Genomic DNA, 20014 nt, shown 5'->3' with positions numbered 1-20014 from the left:
ATTTGGATGTGATGCAAGATGGAATTACACCTATTTCACTGTTACATGAGAATCCAAGACTTCGAAGGAACTAAGTGAAAAATATATGCAGTTGTCTTCGGTGCATATCCCTAAAATGAGATATTCAGAGCAATCATCTGTAAATGTTATAAAATATTCATAGCCTCCTCTCACAAGTGGACTCATCAATCCATATACATCACAATAAACTAGTTCCAGTACTTCTTTGACTTTATATCTTTTTATCGAAAATGATTTCTTGTTCATTTTACCCTTTAAATAAGAAACGCAACCCGATAATGGTTCGACCTTAAGTGTGTTAAAAGGATCATCTCTTGCCATTTTTCTAATCTTGATAAGGTTGATGTGTCTAGGTTTAAGTGGCGTATATATATATTATTCAGACAATTTTCGCAAGCATATGAGATTAGGGCCGGATATGGTTCAGATCAGTTCAGTTCTTTTTAGAACCGAACCTGAATTTTAAGGTATTTAGTAAATGAAACTGTCAGATCCAAATTTAATTATGAAACCACTCGGGTTCAGTTCCGTTCGGTTTGGTTCCTGAGTTTCATACAATAATTTTTCTCTTACAAAATAGCATAGTCCAGTCTTGTGATATTTTATGCGCCTCTCTTTGTTGGGTTATTTATAAATTTAACTTTTAAAATCGTAGGAAGAGGAAAATAGCAAGTTTACAATAATAAAGAAAGGTGCAACTAAGTTTTCAATTCGATTTCTCCAAAACGGTAGAAACGACACTACGGTTGAAGAAGAGATTTGGGTAAAACTTAGATTAATTTGATTAAATTGGGTTTGGGAGAAAATTAGAAATAAAAAAATATATTTTTTGGGTTTAGGGTAAATTAACTAATTAGTAAATTTATTTAAAAAATAATTTAGATTATTTAAAATAAAATGGAGAACTAAATCAAACACGTCGGTTCTCGACTCGAATAACCAATTCAAGTATTTAACTTAAAAAGAATTGCTCGGTTTGGTTCGAGATTTTTGTCCAACCCTATATAAGATCACTGACAAGTAACACGTGATGAGTAGAGTGATTGTGTTGTGAGAAATAAAATCTAACTTAAAGCATACTTGTTTTCTACCAAATTTGTATTATTGTAACTTAATCTAATGCATATGTAAATGCATTGGTTTGTACTTACGTGGAATGAATGTATTGCAAATTCCCTTATTGTTATCTATTTTCAATTCTCAACTATATAAGTCAGTTCCATTCATGACAATTGATTATTTTATTGTATTCAACTTTTTTTTTCAAGATAAATTAAGTCTATCCTAAACATGACTTGATTCCATTCATAGTTCAAATTCATATGAACAACATATATTAAGCACATGATTATCAAAGAGATTGCACATGTCATACATTCTATTCCTAACTTATATTGCCCGTGTGGTAACCTTACAGTATTCTAAACCTATTGTGAGCATCTAAACATTACAATAAACAACTAATTATCTAATTGATGATCAAAAAATTAAATAATATAATGAGAATACAAAATTAATCAAGAAACACAAAAATTACTAAACGACTTGTCTTTGAACTAAAAATAAATAAACAAAAATTCGTCTTCATCCAATATAAGTGAGAATTTAATCTAGCATATTTGTATGTAAATTATACAAAAGATTTGAAAAGATATTAACAATAGAAGAATCTTAAATAATCAATTTCTTGTTCTTGAATATTGAAACCGATCCTTGAGTCTTCAATTTCTTGTGTTAATTGCCTTTGTTTCTTGTGCTAAACCTCTTCCTTGCGCTCCAACGTAGTGGCATTCTCGCATCCTTAACAGCATTCCTTTGATGAAAAAGATGCTAGAAGTCCATATCATACAGCGTTTGTATCAAAAAAGGAAACCAACACGTTAGCATTCAATTTGCACCACACACATGCATGGTGTATCCTGGCGTGCATCCATTCCTATGCCCAATTGGTCTACGGTTTGGAAAAATGTGTGTGAGGTAGGGTATTTTGGGGCTAATTTTATAATTTGGTCCCTGAACTTTTCATAATGTACATTTGGTCCTTGTTCGTTTCTTTTAGTCATTTTTCTTTCTTTTGCATTTAATTGAATACTAGCACTCCCAAATACTTGATATACAGCCTGATTCATCTCTTTAAAAGTTAGTATTTTAGTCCCTAAAATTTAAATTTCTTCCATTTTAGCTCATTTTTCTCTTCTTTCGTACAATTCCATCATTTTACATCGAGCTACTCTTAACAAATGAAATATATTATGAATTAAGCCATAATTCATCAACATCAACAACAATTAATCTAATTTAACGAGATAAATAAGTGTATAAAATACATTTATCATGTATCACTAATATTATTTACTTATAATTAAGGTGTACAAAGACAAAACTCATTTCATTTATGGAAAAATTTTAAATATAAAAATCATTCATGAAATATCCATCACAAATTGGAACTACATCAAGCACCGAATTTATAACATAACTTTGTCCTATTAAAAAGGTTACAAAAATCAAATTTCACTTTATCTGCAAGACATAATAATACTCTTTAAAAATTAAACACCTACCACTACTGAAATAAAAATAAACTATTCCTACAGTTCTTGTTGGAACTACTTCTCATGTCTGAATGGTGATAGTAAATTGGCTTTCATTGAATTTTCTACTATGTTGAAGAGCCTGTACCGGCATTCATATATGATTAGTAATCCCAAAGTTTACAACTCTGGAATTTGTAGAAGACCAGTAAACAAGTCTCAACAATAAAAAACTCGTATCATCTTACTTTTTAGCTAGTGAGTAAAGATAGTCTTTATTCCGATGTCCTTCTTTTATCGCAGTTGAAACACTTGCCTATCGGCATTCTATCTACTTTGGACTTTTTGATACTCCCTTACTTCTTGTTATCTTTCTTTCTCCTTTCCATTTTCTTCTTTTTGGCTTGGAACCAAATGTTGTATGAGCATTTCCAACATTTTGCAACTCATTTTCAGCTCGGTTAACATCATTTTTATCTTGTGCAACTAATAGTATACATAAACTATGAGAACAAATCTGATAAAAAATTCAATACCATATCAATATGAATCTTCAAGTCAGTGCTAGCACGTTGATTCTCCGCCATGTTGAAATATACAATAATTGTCAATATATGATCCTTCACGAGCGTTACAATTTTCACGAGGATATTCTATAAGGTATGAAAGGCTTTAAAACTAGCCAGCCTAATTTGATGTCCAAACATGTCTTGAAGGTCTGCAATATGTCATAAGAGGAACCTGGATATTCAATCTTATGTTGCAACACATTTGAGATGGATGTCAAATTGTAGCAGTGAGACATCTTTTCTGCATTCATCCACTTATTATATGCCAGCCCTTTTGGACTTACATTGATTTCAGTAGGTTCCATAGGACATTCTTGATCTTGCACAACATTAAATTTCTCCAAAATAAGCACAAACATCGAATTATGTTCTAATCCACATAATTTTCTCTGGTAAGTTGATTTTGTTTTAGAATAGTGGAGAATGGATCAAGAGATATTTTGCTAAAAAGTAACCAAATTTGCATATTAAAGTTGAGTAGGGAAATGACAATTCATATGATGTATGAATGCATATGTAGATTATTAAAACTACAATAATGTAATGACCACTTGATCCTTGTGATTCAACATCTCTCTCATTAGGAAAAATCAAAGTGTCCACTACTCAAGTTATGACCCTTTCATTAGACAAATCATTTATAACCAAATATGTCTTGACAAGTCTAGTATATTTGGTTACCAAAGTCATAAACGAGAGCCTCTATTAGAGATTCGTAAATGATCTCAATTAGTGTATATAACATTTGTCTAGATAAATACTTTTGTCATCTGTATAGGGTGATTCCAAATTATATTCTATCACGTTTATCTTTTTGTAAATGAATCCAATCAAATAACTTGAAGTATGTGACTCTCCTATGGGAAATCCATTGCATTATTATCATGAGGCTAGTGTTACTTTGTTTATGGATTCACCAAAGTAGATCACGTGTTTTTATATATATAAACAGTCTCTCGCACCTGATATTTTGTAGTGAATTTACCGAACGTTCACATCATATTACATACAATTAAATTATTACAAACTTTCCTTTTGAAATTTTTATTTAGATTAAATTAATCAAAGAAAAATCGATATTCAATGACATGCATCATATCCACAGTTTCACAAACGATGTCACATATAAATTTATAGTCATGATGTCTAGAATGAAAATATTTCAAACAACAATTTAGAGCATTCATAAGAAATAAATTAAAAATTATTTGCGACCCAAAAACATTTCAAAAATTAAATTAAAAATTTATTGGGCTCAAGCCCAATATTTAATCTGAATTTTCAATCTAGAAATATCCAATGATCTAGTGGTAACAATTTAAACATCAATCAGACTTAACTATTGTAGCCGCATAAGTAATTCTGAACCAAGCCCATCTAGAGGCGACCCGACCCATGCAACGTGGATTGGGTCCCCTCCAAGGTCGACTCGGATCTGTGCGTAACCCATGCAAATCTGGGTCCGCTTGAGCTGCGTAGATCCTATTAAATAAAAACAATCATACAAAATAAATAAAAATCACGATTTATTTATTATCAAAAAAGTCAAAATTACAATACATGGACACACAACCCAACATTAAAACCTAATACCAAGTACGACAACTCTAATATTCTATTATTCTAAAAAAGGGGGTTAACTCTAAATAGTAGGGGTAAGAATATTAAGGTGACTTGATGCATGTAGATCGGCGGCAACGGAGGGAATAGGTAAATAGACACACAATGTAACACCTAGCACAAGACCACAAGTGTTACTGAAATTCCTCACAATCTTGTTTTTGAGGGATTTAGTGTTAATATAGAGACTCAAATTCAAAATTCGCATGTTCCAACATTGGTCCACCTCTAACCAGCTTAGGAACAACAATGTTGTTACGAATAAAACATACCAAAGGATTATCAGACTGTAAGAAAGCTCCAACAAGATTTGCACGTACAGATAATGGAAAGATACGAGGCCACCTTTCTCGTCCATAAGACGTGAATGCATCTTCGATTGACATGGTTCCAAGGTTGATTGCTTGTGCAAGTTTTTTTGCCAAAACGACTGCATCTTCCAAAGCACAGCACGCTCCTTGCCCAAGATTGGGTGTCATCGGATGCCATGCATCGCCAACGAGCACAACCGCCCCAGTTGATGCAGGAGGGCTGATTCCAGGCCACGGCCACCGATCTACCAGTGGGGTTCTTATGATCCTGTCATCTGGTGTAGATTTCATTATATTCAAGAGCTCAGTTGACCAGTTACCAAGAAGTTCCTTGGTTATTTGCCTCAACAAAGATGGATCTGTGATCTTTGGGCCTGTCATTGGACAAACAAAAACAATCATGCTGAAGATAGTATTTAAATATGTTTGTCATCTCCATAATAACTCAAGCTGTTAGATAGGTTGGTTCAGCATAACAAATACTCGATAAGTTCCATAACCCATTTACGAATATTGTATACATTTAAGCTATATGTAATTTTTAACGGTTTAAACTTTTAAATGAGGTGTTGTAACACATGAGAAAAGGCTTGGCTTCACATATCTATCTCTATTTGACTGTAACAAAGTATCTTCTTGGATTGCTTTGCATGCAATTTTAACTATAATACTAGCTAATTGAATACTCAGAGAAAATGACAGGTTTCAAACACAATTTTATACCTAGATAATTGTTGTTAGAACTGACATCATATGATATCAGAAAAAGAATATTAGGTCGGAAATTTAACGAGCACGTGGCTGTGAAGTCATTCATTGAACGTTAAAAAGTTTTTCCATATTAAAGGGATTGCATAGGCTTTATTAAGACTTGCAAGGTAAAAAAATTGATTAATAAGGGACAAGAACATTTATGCTAGTTGACTTCCAGATGGTGGAGTCGAAGTGTCTTGCCTGCCCAGGCCAGGCATGGCAATTCTGGCCTGGCCTGGCCTGCACGGCCTAAAATTTGAATAAAAAATACGGATCCACCACAAGATCCAGGCCGGTCCAGGTATCTCTGCAACCCAGCCTGACTCGGCTCAACCCTACTGACACCACTACTTCAAGATAAGCAAATCTATAAAATAAGCAAAAATGAAATGCAAGAGAAGATGTTGTGAATTATTGATTTACCTGGTGTTGGGCTGTTGTTGATGATAAACCAGTAAACCTTTGTTGGAGAAACTGGCACATAACCAGCACGCACACCTCTTCCATAGGTGTAAATCACTTTCTGCTCAAATGGTTGTCCTTCAGGGTAAAATCCGAGGCCACGAAAAGCAATATGCCCCACATATCTAGGCTCTGGAAACCCCATCCACTTAGCCACTGGAGATCGTATCCCATCACAGGCAATCACAATCTAACCGAAGGTGAATTCATAAGAAACTTTCAGTGATTATAAGTAGACCCCAAAAATTATAGTTAACACTTTTGAGCGTGCAAGATTAGCAAGGAATATGATGCTTCTATAATGCTCACCCAAGTAAATAGCCATTGTTAAGACCACATTGAGGGGAACGTGTTTTCTCCAAGACAATTGTTAGAAACTAGATACGAACTCAATTGGAATTGATCTACGCACGCAAATTATCAAGCTCAAATTTGCACCATGAGCCTAGTCTATGTGGGTGAAGGTTATCGAAATCTTTTAGATTCCAGCAATAAATTTAATATGAATTAACATGTAGATCAAGCTACCTTAGCAGACATTTGAGTACCATCCTTGAGTTTTAGCAAGGTTTCTCCTTTGTCACCTCTTTCAATATATGACAGCTTTGAGGAAAAAGAAATTGCATCTGATGGTAACTGGTTAGCAAGAGCTTCCAATAAAACTTTTCTCTCTATAGCACGCACTTCTTGACTGATACCAAAAAGTAAAGTCAGTGAAATGCAGAAATTTAATTTTGTATATCCACATGCCAACCCGAACATCAGGCACAGTTACCTTTCATCTTCATCTTTGAAATTGAAAGAGCCCAACTCTTTTCCGTCTTCTGATTTTATCACCATCCTGCACAGCTGGTCACATGAAAAGATGCGGAAATACCAAAGTCTCGTAAAAGCTAATACTGTTTTTTTGGCCTTTGGCAAAAAACACTAAAGGGCAATAAATTCTCTTTTCACAAAATCATTATCTAATTATAATATCATGAATTTCAGAATATACAAGTACCTTTTTGAGCATTTGAAGCAGGGCTGGCCCTAACTATAGGCATCAAAGGCGATAGCCGAAGGCCCGCTTTGATGAGAGCTCCAAATTATGTACGATTAATTGATCAGTTGGAGAAAAATGAAAATGATAATTACGAAATTCTTTAAATTAGAATTATCATATGCAAACACGAGAAACTAATAAAATTTGAAAATACAAACATATCTAAAAAAAATCATATAAATGGCATAAAATTTATCACATGCATTTATATATCTCATAAATATATCACAGTCATTGCTTTCTCTATATAGTATATATAATTAATTTGACCATTTATCTTCCCAACTAATGCTTCTCTATGTATTATGTAATTTGGTTTGGGATTTTTCGGAGCCACATATTATTCTTTTTTCCGTTTTTTTTTTTATGTTTGTACTGGAGTTTAAACCTTGTATTTGTCTTCCAAATTTCCTGATTATGTTTAATTATTTTTTAATTGTATTTAATTGTTTTCTAAGTCAAAGTCAACAATTAATTTTAACCACACATTTCATAAAACCTACAACTTTTCAACTATACATTCCCTCAACTTTAATCAAAAGATTATTTTAATCTCTATCAAATACGGGCTTAATATTCATTGGGCCCCATATTTGAAGTTTGCATAAGGCCACCCAAAATATCATGGCCGACCCTGATTTGAAGGTATATCTGGGACATGATTTTGTGCAACCATAACTTAAGACTCTAAAAACATAGGAGTTTGTACAAACAGAGATTCTCTTAGAGCCCAAATTAATCTGAACGCAAACTGGAAAACAAACATACATGCATGTGCATTTTCCAAATATATTCACTAGACAGTAAAGAAACTGGTATATGAAAAAGAAAGCACTCTGATATACTGAGATTATAGATGTTGCCAGCAACAAATAAAACGACGCCCATGTATCAGATGCAGGGACAAGAACGGATCGTCAAAAGTTATCCACTCCTTAATAAAGTTATTGATAGATGCCCTCAACTTTGTAGGGGATGCCTTGGATATGAAAGAGCACATGGCTGTTTACTTAGTTAGTCTAGTACTGAAAAGCTTCTTTATTTATCTTTTCAGCATATATAAGTTGTATGCAGTTATATTTCGATCCTAAATACAGAAATGTTTTAGCATTCAACGCATTAAAACTCCATCAAATTTTCAGATGGTTATGGAATACATCAAACTAGATAGATATCATATTCATAGAATATGATTCACTTTGAAGATGCCTTGGTGGTGAAATGGTAGACACGCGAGACTCAAAATACGTGCTAGACAATGTGTGGTTGGTAAACAATGATCGGTTTTTTAGAAAGGTACGGAACGATCTTTAACAGAAACACTATTTGTTCTAGAAAGAAGTAACTTCAGTCAGGATTTGAGTCTTTCCAAACTATCCTTGGATGATACTGAAACAAGTTAAATTCAAAATCATTAGAAGGGCTTTTGTTGTCCCTATGTTATGCTAGGATTCATACAGCAAATTTTACTAATGTAAATATGAATAAATATGAGTTTAAACACAAAGGTCTTGAGCAACTGTTTACTAAGATAGTGGGAAATTTTCGTTTGAATAGAAGCAACATATAAAGTGACCTTTGAAGCAGAATTTTTACCAAGAAATAAAAGAATTATTTTGTTAATTGGTGTGTGGACTGAAATTTGGAAGGCCTTATATATAGCCGTGCATAGGCAATTTTCCATTAACCGTTGCATTCCTCCAAACTCGTGACAGTATTAAGATTTCTACTTACATTATTACACAACCATTAAAAGATTCACCAAACCTTCTGTCAATCAGGGAGCAAAATATGAAATCAAGATAGCATGACCATACCCTTGAATTTCAAGATATTGGCTTCTAAGATTACCGCCCACTCCAATAGCATCCAGGGCTTTCCATCCATTTTTAAAAAGTGTTAATGAAGTTCCTTCAGTCCTTAGTGTCTCGGTTTGCTCAAGCACAAGGGACCGAATGCCAAGCCTAGGTACAAGAATTCACATTAAGGAAAAGAAAAGAAAATAATCTGTTACTTGTTCGAATAAAAATTACTTTTTTTAATACAATTCATTAATTTCCAAAACAAGCATAACAATTTCTGAGAGGCGATTCTAACCTTTGAAGCGAGACTGCAGTGGCAAGGCCAGCAATTCCGGCCCCAATGATGACTATATCTTCCTTCTTAACACTATTTTGAGCATTAACTATGGATAAAGAAATGGGTCTGACTCTGATTCTGGTTTTAGCTTCATAATTTCTTGAATGATAAAGTGAAGTTGTTGAAAGAAGAGAAGGGGGACACTTCTGAAGCATCAGAGGGGAGGCCGCCATGGATTCTGAATATTGAACTATTTTCTGTGCATGTGATTTGGATTTGGAGATATATATACAAAAAGAAGGTGGAAAAGTAGGATTCGATTTTTCTCCGCGAAGCCTTTGTTGAACAAGTGACAAATGGTCATATGATGTCGTGGCTCAAAACTCTTCCGAAAAATTTGTGATAGAATTGAATTCGAACTTCTCTATAAGCTAAAGTACGCGACATTGAAATTTCTACATTGCCGGCAGGAAAATGGTAATTACGTAAATGTGCAAGATGGTACCACGGACAATAATGTAATTCTAAATGTTACATTAATTAATATTCTAAATGTTACATTAATTAATATTAATCCTACGTGCCGCCGTCAAGTATTCATGTGGTATCAAACGAAGTTATTTATTACGCCTGTTAACTCACATTAATTTGACTACTGATTGGAAAAAAAGAAAAAAAGTCAAAATTAATGGATAAAAATTTGTCAACTCACATGATGTCAAATTTAATGTAAAGTATGATGTACAGTACGTTTAACATGATTGTTATTAATCTACTACTAACTTACATGACTAGAGTAGCGTTTGTTAGGTTTCACTAGTCATTTTTGTTTTTGTGTCTTCCTTTTCACCAAAATATAGCCTTTGTTTGCTTTTGCTTAAAATGTTATTTAGAATTTGAATAAAAATAAAAATTATTTTAAATCACATGAGATTCAACTTTTTATCAAATTTTTAATTAAATATTTCATTAAGTTTAGTTAAAATTTAATAAAAACTATTTTTAGCAAAATCAGACCCCTTGTGAGGGGTGTGGATACTATCAGGTCGCACCCCATGTGAGGGGCGTGGACATCACTATGTACTCAAATTATGTACACCAAATATAGCCCTTAAAAATTGCAACATTCTAACTTATGCATAAAAATAGAGGAAATTTCACAAAATGTCCATTTTTACCTAGTCATTTGCAAAAATGCCCACCATTGCAAAAATATCTAATTTGGAAGAATTTAGACCAAAATACCCTTATTTACAATTTATAATTCCACACTAAGACCAAAAAAAAAAAAAATAGACATTCTTGCAATATTGTTATGGGTCAATAAAATTTTGACACATAACCTGCCATATTTATTTCAAAAATTATACATTTCAAATCACAATAAATGCTATGTTTTTCATTGATTAAAAATGTCGAGAACGACATTTTTAAATATAGAGAAATGCCATGTTCAAAATGAAATGTCATTCTAGACACATAAAACGGTGTTGAAATGTCGAGAATGACATGTGAAATGTCAAGAAGCATTATTTTAATGTAGTTTCTCATAGAAGTCACTTCTCAAAATTCGTGACAAATTGATAAAAAAATCAAATGTCAAGAACGACATTTAAAATATCGAGAATACCATTTCAAAATGTAGCTTTTCATTAAGGGCATAATAGACAAGTTGACACTAAATTCAAATGAGTGGATATTTTTCAACACATACTCTTAAGATTGGACATTCTTAAAAAAGTCACATAAAAATATCAATTATGTTATTTGTACAATCTTATTTGTACAATCATGGATGACAATCTTTGTTAGTATCATCACATCCATTCATTTTTTAAATAGTCAAAAACTGTTTCTTAAATCATTAGTCCGGATTTCGTCACCTCCAACATTGCCAACAATGTTTGTCAACTAACATTGTACAAATAGTTTAATTCTAAAAATATTGACATGTGATAAGAGTCAAAATTATAACAGCAAAGTTCAAAATCAACTGAAAAGGACCGAAAGGCGAAATGTCAAGGACGCGCATCCGGCGGCGGATATTTTAGAATTTAAAAAAATAAAAAAATAAAAGGATAATTTTTACTTAGGTTACTCAATTCATGGGTTTATTCTATGTTGGTCACCTGACTTTAATTTTATTTCTTAAATAACTAGGTTTATATTTTTATTCAATTTAATGCATATTACTTAAAGGAAAGGTGTAGAAAGCAAGTAGAGTGGGGACGACAGAGAAATTCCTCTACTAAACGGTAAGATTTTGCTTCTAAAAACTCTTTCGACCAAGTTGCATGTTTTTTAGGTGTAAATTGTTAACTCCATACTCATTTAGGATGTCATACCACTTGGATCGTGACCTATTAACGATGCAATCTAGAATATTGTTAGTATTTTTTTAATTTTATTATTATTAATAATATATTTTGCATTTAAAGCTTCTATCCCGTCGTTTACTTACTAAGAGTGTGTTTGATTGGTATGGAAAATATTACCTAGAAAAGAAAATATTTTTCATCTTTTGTGGAAAATAAAAACCATCTCTACCCAAGGAAAATATTTTCCTTAAAAACAAGGAAAATTAGGCATATTTTCAAAAGTTGGAAAATATTTTCCATGGAAAAAAATAGCAATCAAACACTCCAAGTAGGAATTTGGATAAAAAATTGATATTTTCCATGAAAAATAAATGTAATCAAACACACCCTAAGTTCAATTTCTTTATATTTTCATGCTCTAATCATCAATTGATAGCGACATTTGGCAAAAATTATAAATTGTCAAATTCTTATTTTCAACAGTATATTTTAATGGACCGTACAAGTACTGTTCACTTATCAATCATACATATCCATCTATTTATAAATTTGTCAATCTTTATCTAGGAATGATAAAAACTCTGAGGTTGTTTTGATGTACAACTCCGCCAAATAGTGTCAAAACTATTATGCCAAATAGTGTCAAAACTATTATGAGTCGTTTTCTTGTTAAATTTACTTTTATTTCATCTTCTAATTTTGTATGCAGTTACTGCAACATAGAAAGCAAAACCTAATATAAAATATTAAGCTCATGTTTGATAGATATCTTCTGTGAATAAATTTTGTGAAAAACAGTATTTTTTGGAGAGTGTGTGATTAAAAAACAAGTAAAAATTACAAGTCTACATGTAAAATGCTCAAAAGCTAGTTTCAAAATGACTCGCCTCTTCAAATCAACTAACTCACAAATCTTATCGAGTTGAGCTCAACTAAGAAAATGAATGTCGAAAACTGAGTTATTCAAGTACCATTAAGGATTTGTTTTGGGATAGATTTTTTTTAAAAATTTCTTTTCTCAAAATCATTTTCAACTACACATTCTATGAGATTCATTATTTTTCCTTACATTTTAACCATGATACCTTCATCTAGCGAATTTATAAAGCCTGTTGAAACTTCGGTTTCTTTCATGTAATCTCATGGGCTAATTCCCTAATGGGTCACTAATTTTTTCTTAAGGTCTTATGGAGTAATTGAACTTCAAAACTGTCGCGATTAATCACTTAACTTTGAAAATTAGTACCCCATCCGTAACTACGTAAACGACACTTGCAAAATTGGAAGGATATGGTGTTAAAACTATAAATCATATTTTTACATAAATCATGCTATGATTAGTTAGAAACCATAATAATCCAGCTCATAAGGTTTGTGAAATTCAGATTTCGAAAAGCTCTACATTTGGATATGTTGACACACAAAAAGTTCAGCCCAACTCGAATGACCCAAGGAATGAAGCCCAATTGGAAGATCCCCAAAATCAAATAGCCCAAAGAACGACCCAGTCAGGCAATGCAGGATAAAGGCCCAAATAAGGAAGCCCATGAACGCGGAAATACCATCGCCCAAGGTTGCAAGTCGCCCAAGATTTGAGCGAATAAATTGCCATGCAGTCGCCCAGAGCTGTGACTCTGCTCTCGTCCAAATATTCAAGTCGCCCAACATCTTAGCAAATATAAGAAGTTATGGTTACCCGAAAGTGCAGTTAATGAAGCAGTTATTGGGTAGTCCTATCACGTTCCATGATTCAAAGAATTCAATTGAAGACGGTTGAACGACAAAAGTAGTGACGGCAGTTAGAGAAGGCAGTTCCATGACAAGTTGGCCACTACAAGGAAAGTGGGCAGTTATAGAGCGATCAAGCGGTTTCTTAAGCAGTTGATCACGAAGAAATCATCCAGGGAGTATAAAAGGAAAAAAAGACATAGAGCAAAGAACCGGGAATCAAACACTCTCAAATAGAGAATATGTAACTTTCAATTTCTTAGTTTAGATTTAAACACTTTTTTTTACAGTAACTCGTGTGCTTACGCCCCTTGGAGGCATTCTGTTTTTACTTTCCAATTGTAAAGTCATCGCCAATAAAAAATGCCCTTTTTGGGACTTTGTCTCAAAAGGTTTGTCCCTTACACAATCGTCTGATCCCTTTTTAATTGTTAGTGACTAACCCGCGCGAAACAATTTGACACTCTCGGTGGGACAGTGGTGTTTAGTGTTGAAAATACAAAAGGTGAAACAATATGGCTCATAGATCCGACAAGGAACCAGCAAGTCAGGGAGGAGTCCCTGTGATCGAGCGATATGAGGAGCAGCATAGCTCTTCACGAACAGATGGACAGAATCAAAGCAGTAACAGTCGTTACGAATCAATGACAGAGTTGAGTCCTCGATCTATGCGTGCACTACTTGGAGAACTCACACAAGATGTCGTTGAACAGGTAAATCTTCGAAATATTCATAATATGGAAAGATTTACCCAGAATGGGAATGCACATTATGACAATATGGCCAAACAACTGAATACTTTGAACGAAATAATGAATAAGTTAGTAGGCCAAATTTGTTAACCAGTTATGCCTCTTGCAAACCACTTTCAAACTAGGGCAGTTGTGGGACATAATCCCTCAGTCCTAAATCCAAGTCAAGGGGTAGAACCACATTTCGGTCCCTCTGCTTCAAACCAAGGGGAATAATGGTAGTAGTACGCCTAACTTGGGGGTAATCCAAATGTAAGAGATAATGTCCTAAATAACGGGCAGAATACTCCATGTGTTAATGAGGGAATAAATGTTCGGACTAATGGTAACAATGGTCCAAATCATGATAACTTTATTCCTAATCAAGGATCAAATATCAGACCTCAAGCAAATCAACCGGTCAACCAACCTGGAGGGATTCCATATGACCCCAACGTCATGTTGAGGAATCAGATTATGGAAATCGTACAGGACCAGATGGCTTTTGGGGTACGTCCTGTCATTAGACCGACTTACACAAAGCCATATCCGGATTGGATAGATCAAGCATATCCATGACCTAGAGGGTATAAAGTGCCAGAATTCTCACTGTTTACTGGTTTAGGGGAGGTGTCCACTCTAGAACACATAGAACGATTCACACTGCAAAGTGGTGACGTAACTGATTATCACAAAATGAGGCTTTTCCCTAGTTCATTAACAGGAGTGGCTTTCTCCTGGTTCATAAATTTGCCAGCGAATTCTGTTCAAACATGGCAACAATTAGAATAATTGTTCTACGCTCAGTTTTATAAGACTGAGTCTGAAGTTACTTTGGCCGATTTGACTAACCTACGTCAAATGTCGAACGAATGGGCAGAAGGTTTTCTCCAAAGGTTCAAGACAGCAAGAAGTAAATGTTTTGTACCTCTGCCTGAAAAAGAGTTTGTCAAAATCGCTCAAAGTTGTTTGAGCTTTTATTTAAAAAAGAAATTCCAAGACAAGGAATTTCCTGACCTTTTTCAATTAAGTGCAAACGTGATTAGGTATGAATGATTGATAAGAGAAGAAGAGCAGATGAAAAATTCTAGCAAGGGGACTTATTATAGAGACCCAAATTTTGATGTTCATACCATCAATGACGAGTCATACGATCAGATCGAAATGTGTTTGGCCGAATTAGTCAAAGGAGACACGTATACTTGTCCCATAATGGCTAAGCCTAGACCATCGGGCAAAGATGAGCCTATGAAAGATGAAAACATAAAAGCTAGAACGTTCTCGTTCGATGTAACCATAGCTGACCTTATATTTGATAAATTATATAAGGATAAGCAGATAAAACTGAGCGATAAGCATAAATTGCCAAACCCTAAACAAATTAAGGGTAAAAAATATTGCAAGTGTCATAATGCATGGTCACATTTGACTAACAATTGTTTGGTTTTTCGCCATGTGTTGCAGGATGCCATTAAATCAGGACGAATTACGTTCTATGATAAGAAGAAGATGACAGTGGATGAAAATCCTTTTCCGCAACCACTTGGAGTGAATATGGTGACGTCTGGTTTAAAAAACAAGTTGCCAAAATTCAAATTGGTTATAGATGATGGAGAAGANAAGTGAATAGTAATACGGAGAAATCAGGGACATGGCAGCATCCCCATCACCCTACTCTCCTCCCAAATGCTCAGCCTGGTAGAGGGCGAGGTACATCGTTCTACAAGGGACCGCCTTTTGAAAGGCAGTTCAGGCCAGTAGATAATGGGAGAACATTCAAGCCGCAACCTCGCCAGCCAAATGTATGGCATTCGTTCCAGTATAATGCAGGAAGGGCAATACCCTTCGACGAGATGACTAGAACCCAACAAATGCGTTTCCAATGAAACTATGGACGAATGATGAGGTAGCAACAGGGAGTGCCACATCCTAAAGCGCCTAAACTACTCAAGGTAGCCAATCAAAATGTTCTTAAAATAGTGAAGAGACCGGTACAGATGAATCAATGAAAGAGCTGCCAGAAACTTCTTCTGGGAAATCAAAGTTTGAGCGAGACAGAAAGGATAAAGAAGATCCAGATCAGCTCCTTACTATTCAGTTTGGTATGTTACCTCCTGTTGTGGCTAATAATTATTTACTGGTCAATGAGTTTAAAAATAAAGAGAAAGAAGAAGAAGAAATAGAGGGTAACGAAGGAGAAGCATGCGTGCTGGAATATGAAGAAAGCCAGACTTCTAGAGAGGCCTACAATGGTGAGGAAGATGATGGTATGACAGACATTGAAGAGGAAATCGATCTGGAAGTAGAAAGGAAAAGAAGAGGAGTATCGCACAATACTCTGTTGAAGCAATTACATCGAGAGGGAGTTCGTGAAGTAGACTTACTGAGAGAACCATCTGGGCGTCCTTTCGATTTTTACGTGTTGTACGGGATGCCCAAAAGAAAGAAGAGAGTGCCTCGTTCTAAAAAGTATGGATCGCCTCCAAGAATAATGCCTCCTTCCACAGGTTGGGTAACTGAAGAGGAAGCATCAGAAAATAGTAAAAGGGGAATTCAGGAGATAGAGGCTCAGTGCGATATGCTGCATGTTGACTTATCACAAAAGGATAACTCAACAGAGGACAAGCAGAAAGTAGAAATATAGGCTGCCGAAAAGGTTATTTTTAAACAGCCAGCCATGAAATTGACTAAACACTTGAGGTCGTTGTACGTTAAAGCTCTAGTTAACGGCATACCTGTAGCAAAAGTGCTTGTTGATAATGGAGCAGCTATAAACACCATTCCATCTAGGAGGATGAGGAAATTTGCAAAAACAGAAGGGGATATGATTCCAACAGAAGTCATTCTTACAAGTTTCAATGGAGGAGCAGCTGCAGCTAAGGGAGTTATGCCATTGGACATAACTATAGGTACAACTACTAGGACCACAGTAATCTTTGCAATAGATGGTCCTACTAGTTACAATGTGTTACTAGGAAGAGATTGGATACACAAAAGTCACTGTATACCCTCATCGCTCCATCAATGCCTAATTTTTTGGAATAACAAGGGTGAAGCAGAGGTGGTACAGGCCGATCATAGGCCTTTTGTCGCAGAAGCAAACTCGATGGAAAAGTTCATGCACGAAGGAAACTGTGGACCTGTCAGGGTAGTATAAGATGGAGAAGAAACTCAAGTTGTCGCGCAAAACAAAGAGCCATTTTCAGTGGACACACTCACTGAAATGTTCAGACAGATGAGGCCAAATATAGTGGCCCTAGAAGAGCCAATAATTGGCAAAAGAATAATTAAGGAGTCTTGAATGAGTTCTAAGCAACAAGAGCAAACGGCCAATATTCAGGCCTTCAAAGTCAAATTAATGGCTTTCAATAAAGAATGCAATGACAAGGCGAAAGAAGAGGCTGCCCTGAAAGCGCTGAAAGACAAATTAGCAGTATTCGAATTGGAACAAAATATTGGTCGAGAAGTCAATAAGGTGGATTGTTTAGAAGAAGAAGTGCTTACAAAGGAGCTGGACGATGAAGTAATGCGGATCATCAAGCCTAGATACGCTCAAGCACAAGACCCTCTGATTAAAGTAAATATTGGCAGTGAAGGAGAAGATCGTCTAACATTTATCAGCCAGATGCTCGATCAAGAGGTTAGTGATAAATTAGTCGCTTTGTTAAAGGAGTCTAAAGATTGTTTTGTTTGGGAATATGAACAAATGCCTGGTTTAGATAGAGACTTAGTGGAACATAGATTACCAACTAAGCCTAATTTTAAACCTCATAGGCAACCTCCCAGACGTTTTGCTCCTAATGTACTCCCTGAGATTAAGAAAGAGATAGAGCGATTATTAAAATCAAGCTTTATTAGAACAGCCAGGTATGTCGAATGGTTGTCCAATATCGTGCCAGTACTAAAAAAGAATTGTAAACTAAGGGTGTGCATAGACTTAGAAATTTAAACATAGCCACGCCCAAAGATGAGTATCCAATGCTCACGGTAGATTCTTTAGTAGACTCAACTGCCGGACACGTCATGTATTCTTTTATGGATGGGTATTCAGGATACAATCAAATTTATATAGCTGAGGAAGCCATACACAAAACTGTCTTTAAATGCCCTGGGTCTCTAGGATGTTTCGAATGGGTAGTCATGCCTTTCGGCCTGAAAAATGCAGGAGCAACTTATCAAAGGACAATGAATTTAATTTTTCATGATATGATAGGCAAATTTGTTGAAGTGTATGTAGATGATATAATGGTCAAATCCATTAAAGAAGAGGACCATTTCGAACAGTTAAGATGTTCATTTGAGCGAATGAAACAATATAAGTTAAAGTTAAATCCCTTGAAATGTGCATTTGGTGTCAATGCAGGAAACTTTCTTAGTTTCTTGGTACACAAAAGAGGGATTGAACTTGATATAAATAAAGCGAAAGCCATTCTAGAGGCCAAACCACCTAGCAACAAAAAAGAATTACAAATATTTCTTGGCCAAGTAAACTTTTTAGGACGCTTTATTTCTAACCATGCAAGGCGAACTAAAGTCTTTTCGCCACTTTTAAAGCTGAAAAATCAGGACGAATTCGTCTGAAAAGAAGAACATCAAAAGGCTTTTGAAAGCCTGAAAACATATTTGTCAAGTCCACCAGTGTTCGTGTCACCAATCCAAGGACAGCCAATGAAAGTGTATGTATCGGTTGAAAAAGAATCAATAGCTGGAATGGTCGCGCAAGAAGACCAATTTGGTGAAGAGAGGACAATTTACTACTTGAGTAGCCGGTTAACAAAATGTGAATGTAATTACTCTGCTATCGAAAAACTATGTCTTCCATTGTATTTCACATGTACAAAATTAAGGGCTTATTTACGGCCCGTAACCGTTTATTTGATTTTTAGAGTAAATTTAATTAAGTATATGTTCTCTCGCCCTATTTTACACCAAAGGGTAGGCCTTTGGACATTAGCTTTATCAGAATTCGAAATACAATACATACCCCAAAAGGCAGTAAAAAATCAAGCTTTGGCTAACTTTCTAGCCGATCATCCATGCCTTGACATGCCTGAAGAAATTGAATTAGAAATCAATTCGTTCGAGCTAAAACCTTGGGTGTTGTATTTCGATGGGTCAAAAACCTCTAAAGGTGCAGGAGTAGGAGTAGCATTGATAAATCCTTTAGGGACTTGCTACAAATTCGCATTCACTTTGGATAAGATGTGCACCAATAATCAGGCCGAATATGAAGCCTTAATCGTGGGCCTGGAACTAATGATAGATATGGGGGTAAAAAATGTAAACATTAGAGGCGATTCTCAATTAGTAATTCACCAACTGATTGGTGATTTTAAATGTCAAAGTGATTCCATCATGAGTAAATATGAAATTGCCCAAGAGTTGTTAGAAGAATTCGACCAAATAGAACTTCAGTGCGTTAATAGGATATACAATGACGTAGCAAATGAGTTGGCCCAGATGGCCTCAGGGTACTCGAAGGTTTTAAATTGGAAGTCTACTTGTGAATATGGAACAATATTGCCCGTGATCCAAAGAAGAGCGAGAAAGATTGAACTTCATTGCATACAAGATGGGGATGCAATGGATTGGAGGGCAGAGATTAAGGAGTTCCTTAAAGAACATAATAAAAGAAATAGTAGAAAAATGAAGTTGCGCTTGCTAAACTATGTATTGATAGATGAAGAGTTGTTCACGAAACTCTCTGATGGTATACAGCTAAAATGTGTAAGTTTGCAAGAAGCCAGGACGATCATGGCTGAAGTGCACGAAGGGATATGTGGAGCTCATCAAGCTGGCTAAAGGATGCGATGGTTAATTATTAGGAGTGGATATTTTTGGCC

At 35.0% G+C, this 20014-nt stretch overlaps 1 protein-coding gene across 3 annotated transcripts; it reads right to left on the bottom strand.

Annotated features, from left to right (window-relative positions):
- Nucleotides 1-4633: 4633 nt before the first annotated feature.
- On the bottom strand, nucleotides 4634-9676 carry LOC111386763 (monooxygenase 2-like). Of its 3 annotated transcripts, XM_023011229.1 has the most exons (6): nucleotides 9413-9676; nucleotides 9133-9279; nucleotides 7046-7111; nucleotides 6799-6961; nucleotides 6232-6460; nucleotides 4634-5429 (listed from the first exon to the last, which is right to left on the bottom strand). In XM_023011229.1, exons 1-6 carry the CDS (start codon nucleotides 9625-9627, stop codon nucleotides 4921-4923), a joined length of 1329 nt encoding a protein of 442 aa, XP_022866997.1. In that variant the 5' UTR covers nucleotides 9628-9676; the 3' UTR covers nucleotides 4634-4920. The 3 variants fall into 3 exon arrangements, with proteins under 3 accessions (XP_022866997.1, XP_022866998.1, XP_022866999.1); XM_023011230.1 differs by lacking the exons at nucleotides 9133-9279; nucleotides 9413-9676 and adding an exon at nucleotides 7274-9088 and having other exon boundaries at nucleotides 7046-7119; XM_023011231.1 differs by lacking the exons at nucleotides 9133-9279; nucleotides 9413-9676 and adding an exon at nucleotides 7274-9088.
- Nucleotides 9677-20014: the final 10338 nt, after the last annotated feature.

Source organism: Olea europaea, unplaced genomic scaffold (genome assembly GCF_002742605.1).
Source record: "Olea europaea var. sylvestris unplaced genomic scaffold, O_europaea_v1 scaffold372, whole genome shotgun sequence".
Taxonomy (NCBI): Eukaryota; Viridiplantae; Streptophyta; class Magnoliopsida; order Lamiales; family Oleaceae; genus Olea; species Olea europaea.
This window is presented reverse-complemented; position numbering and strand designations above follow the sequence as displayed.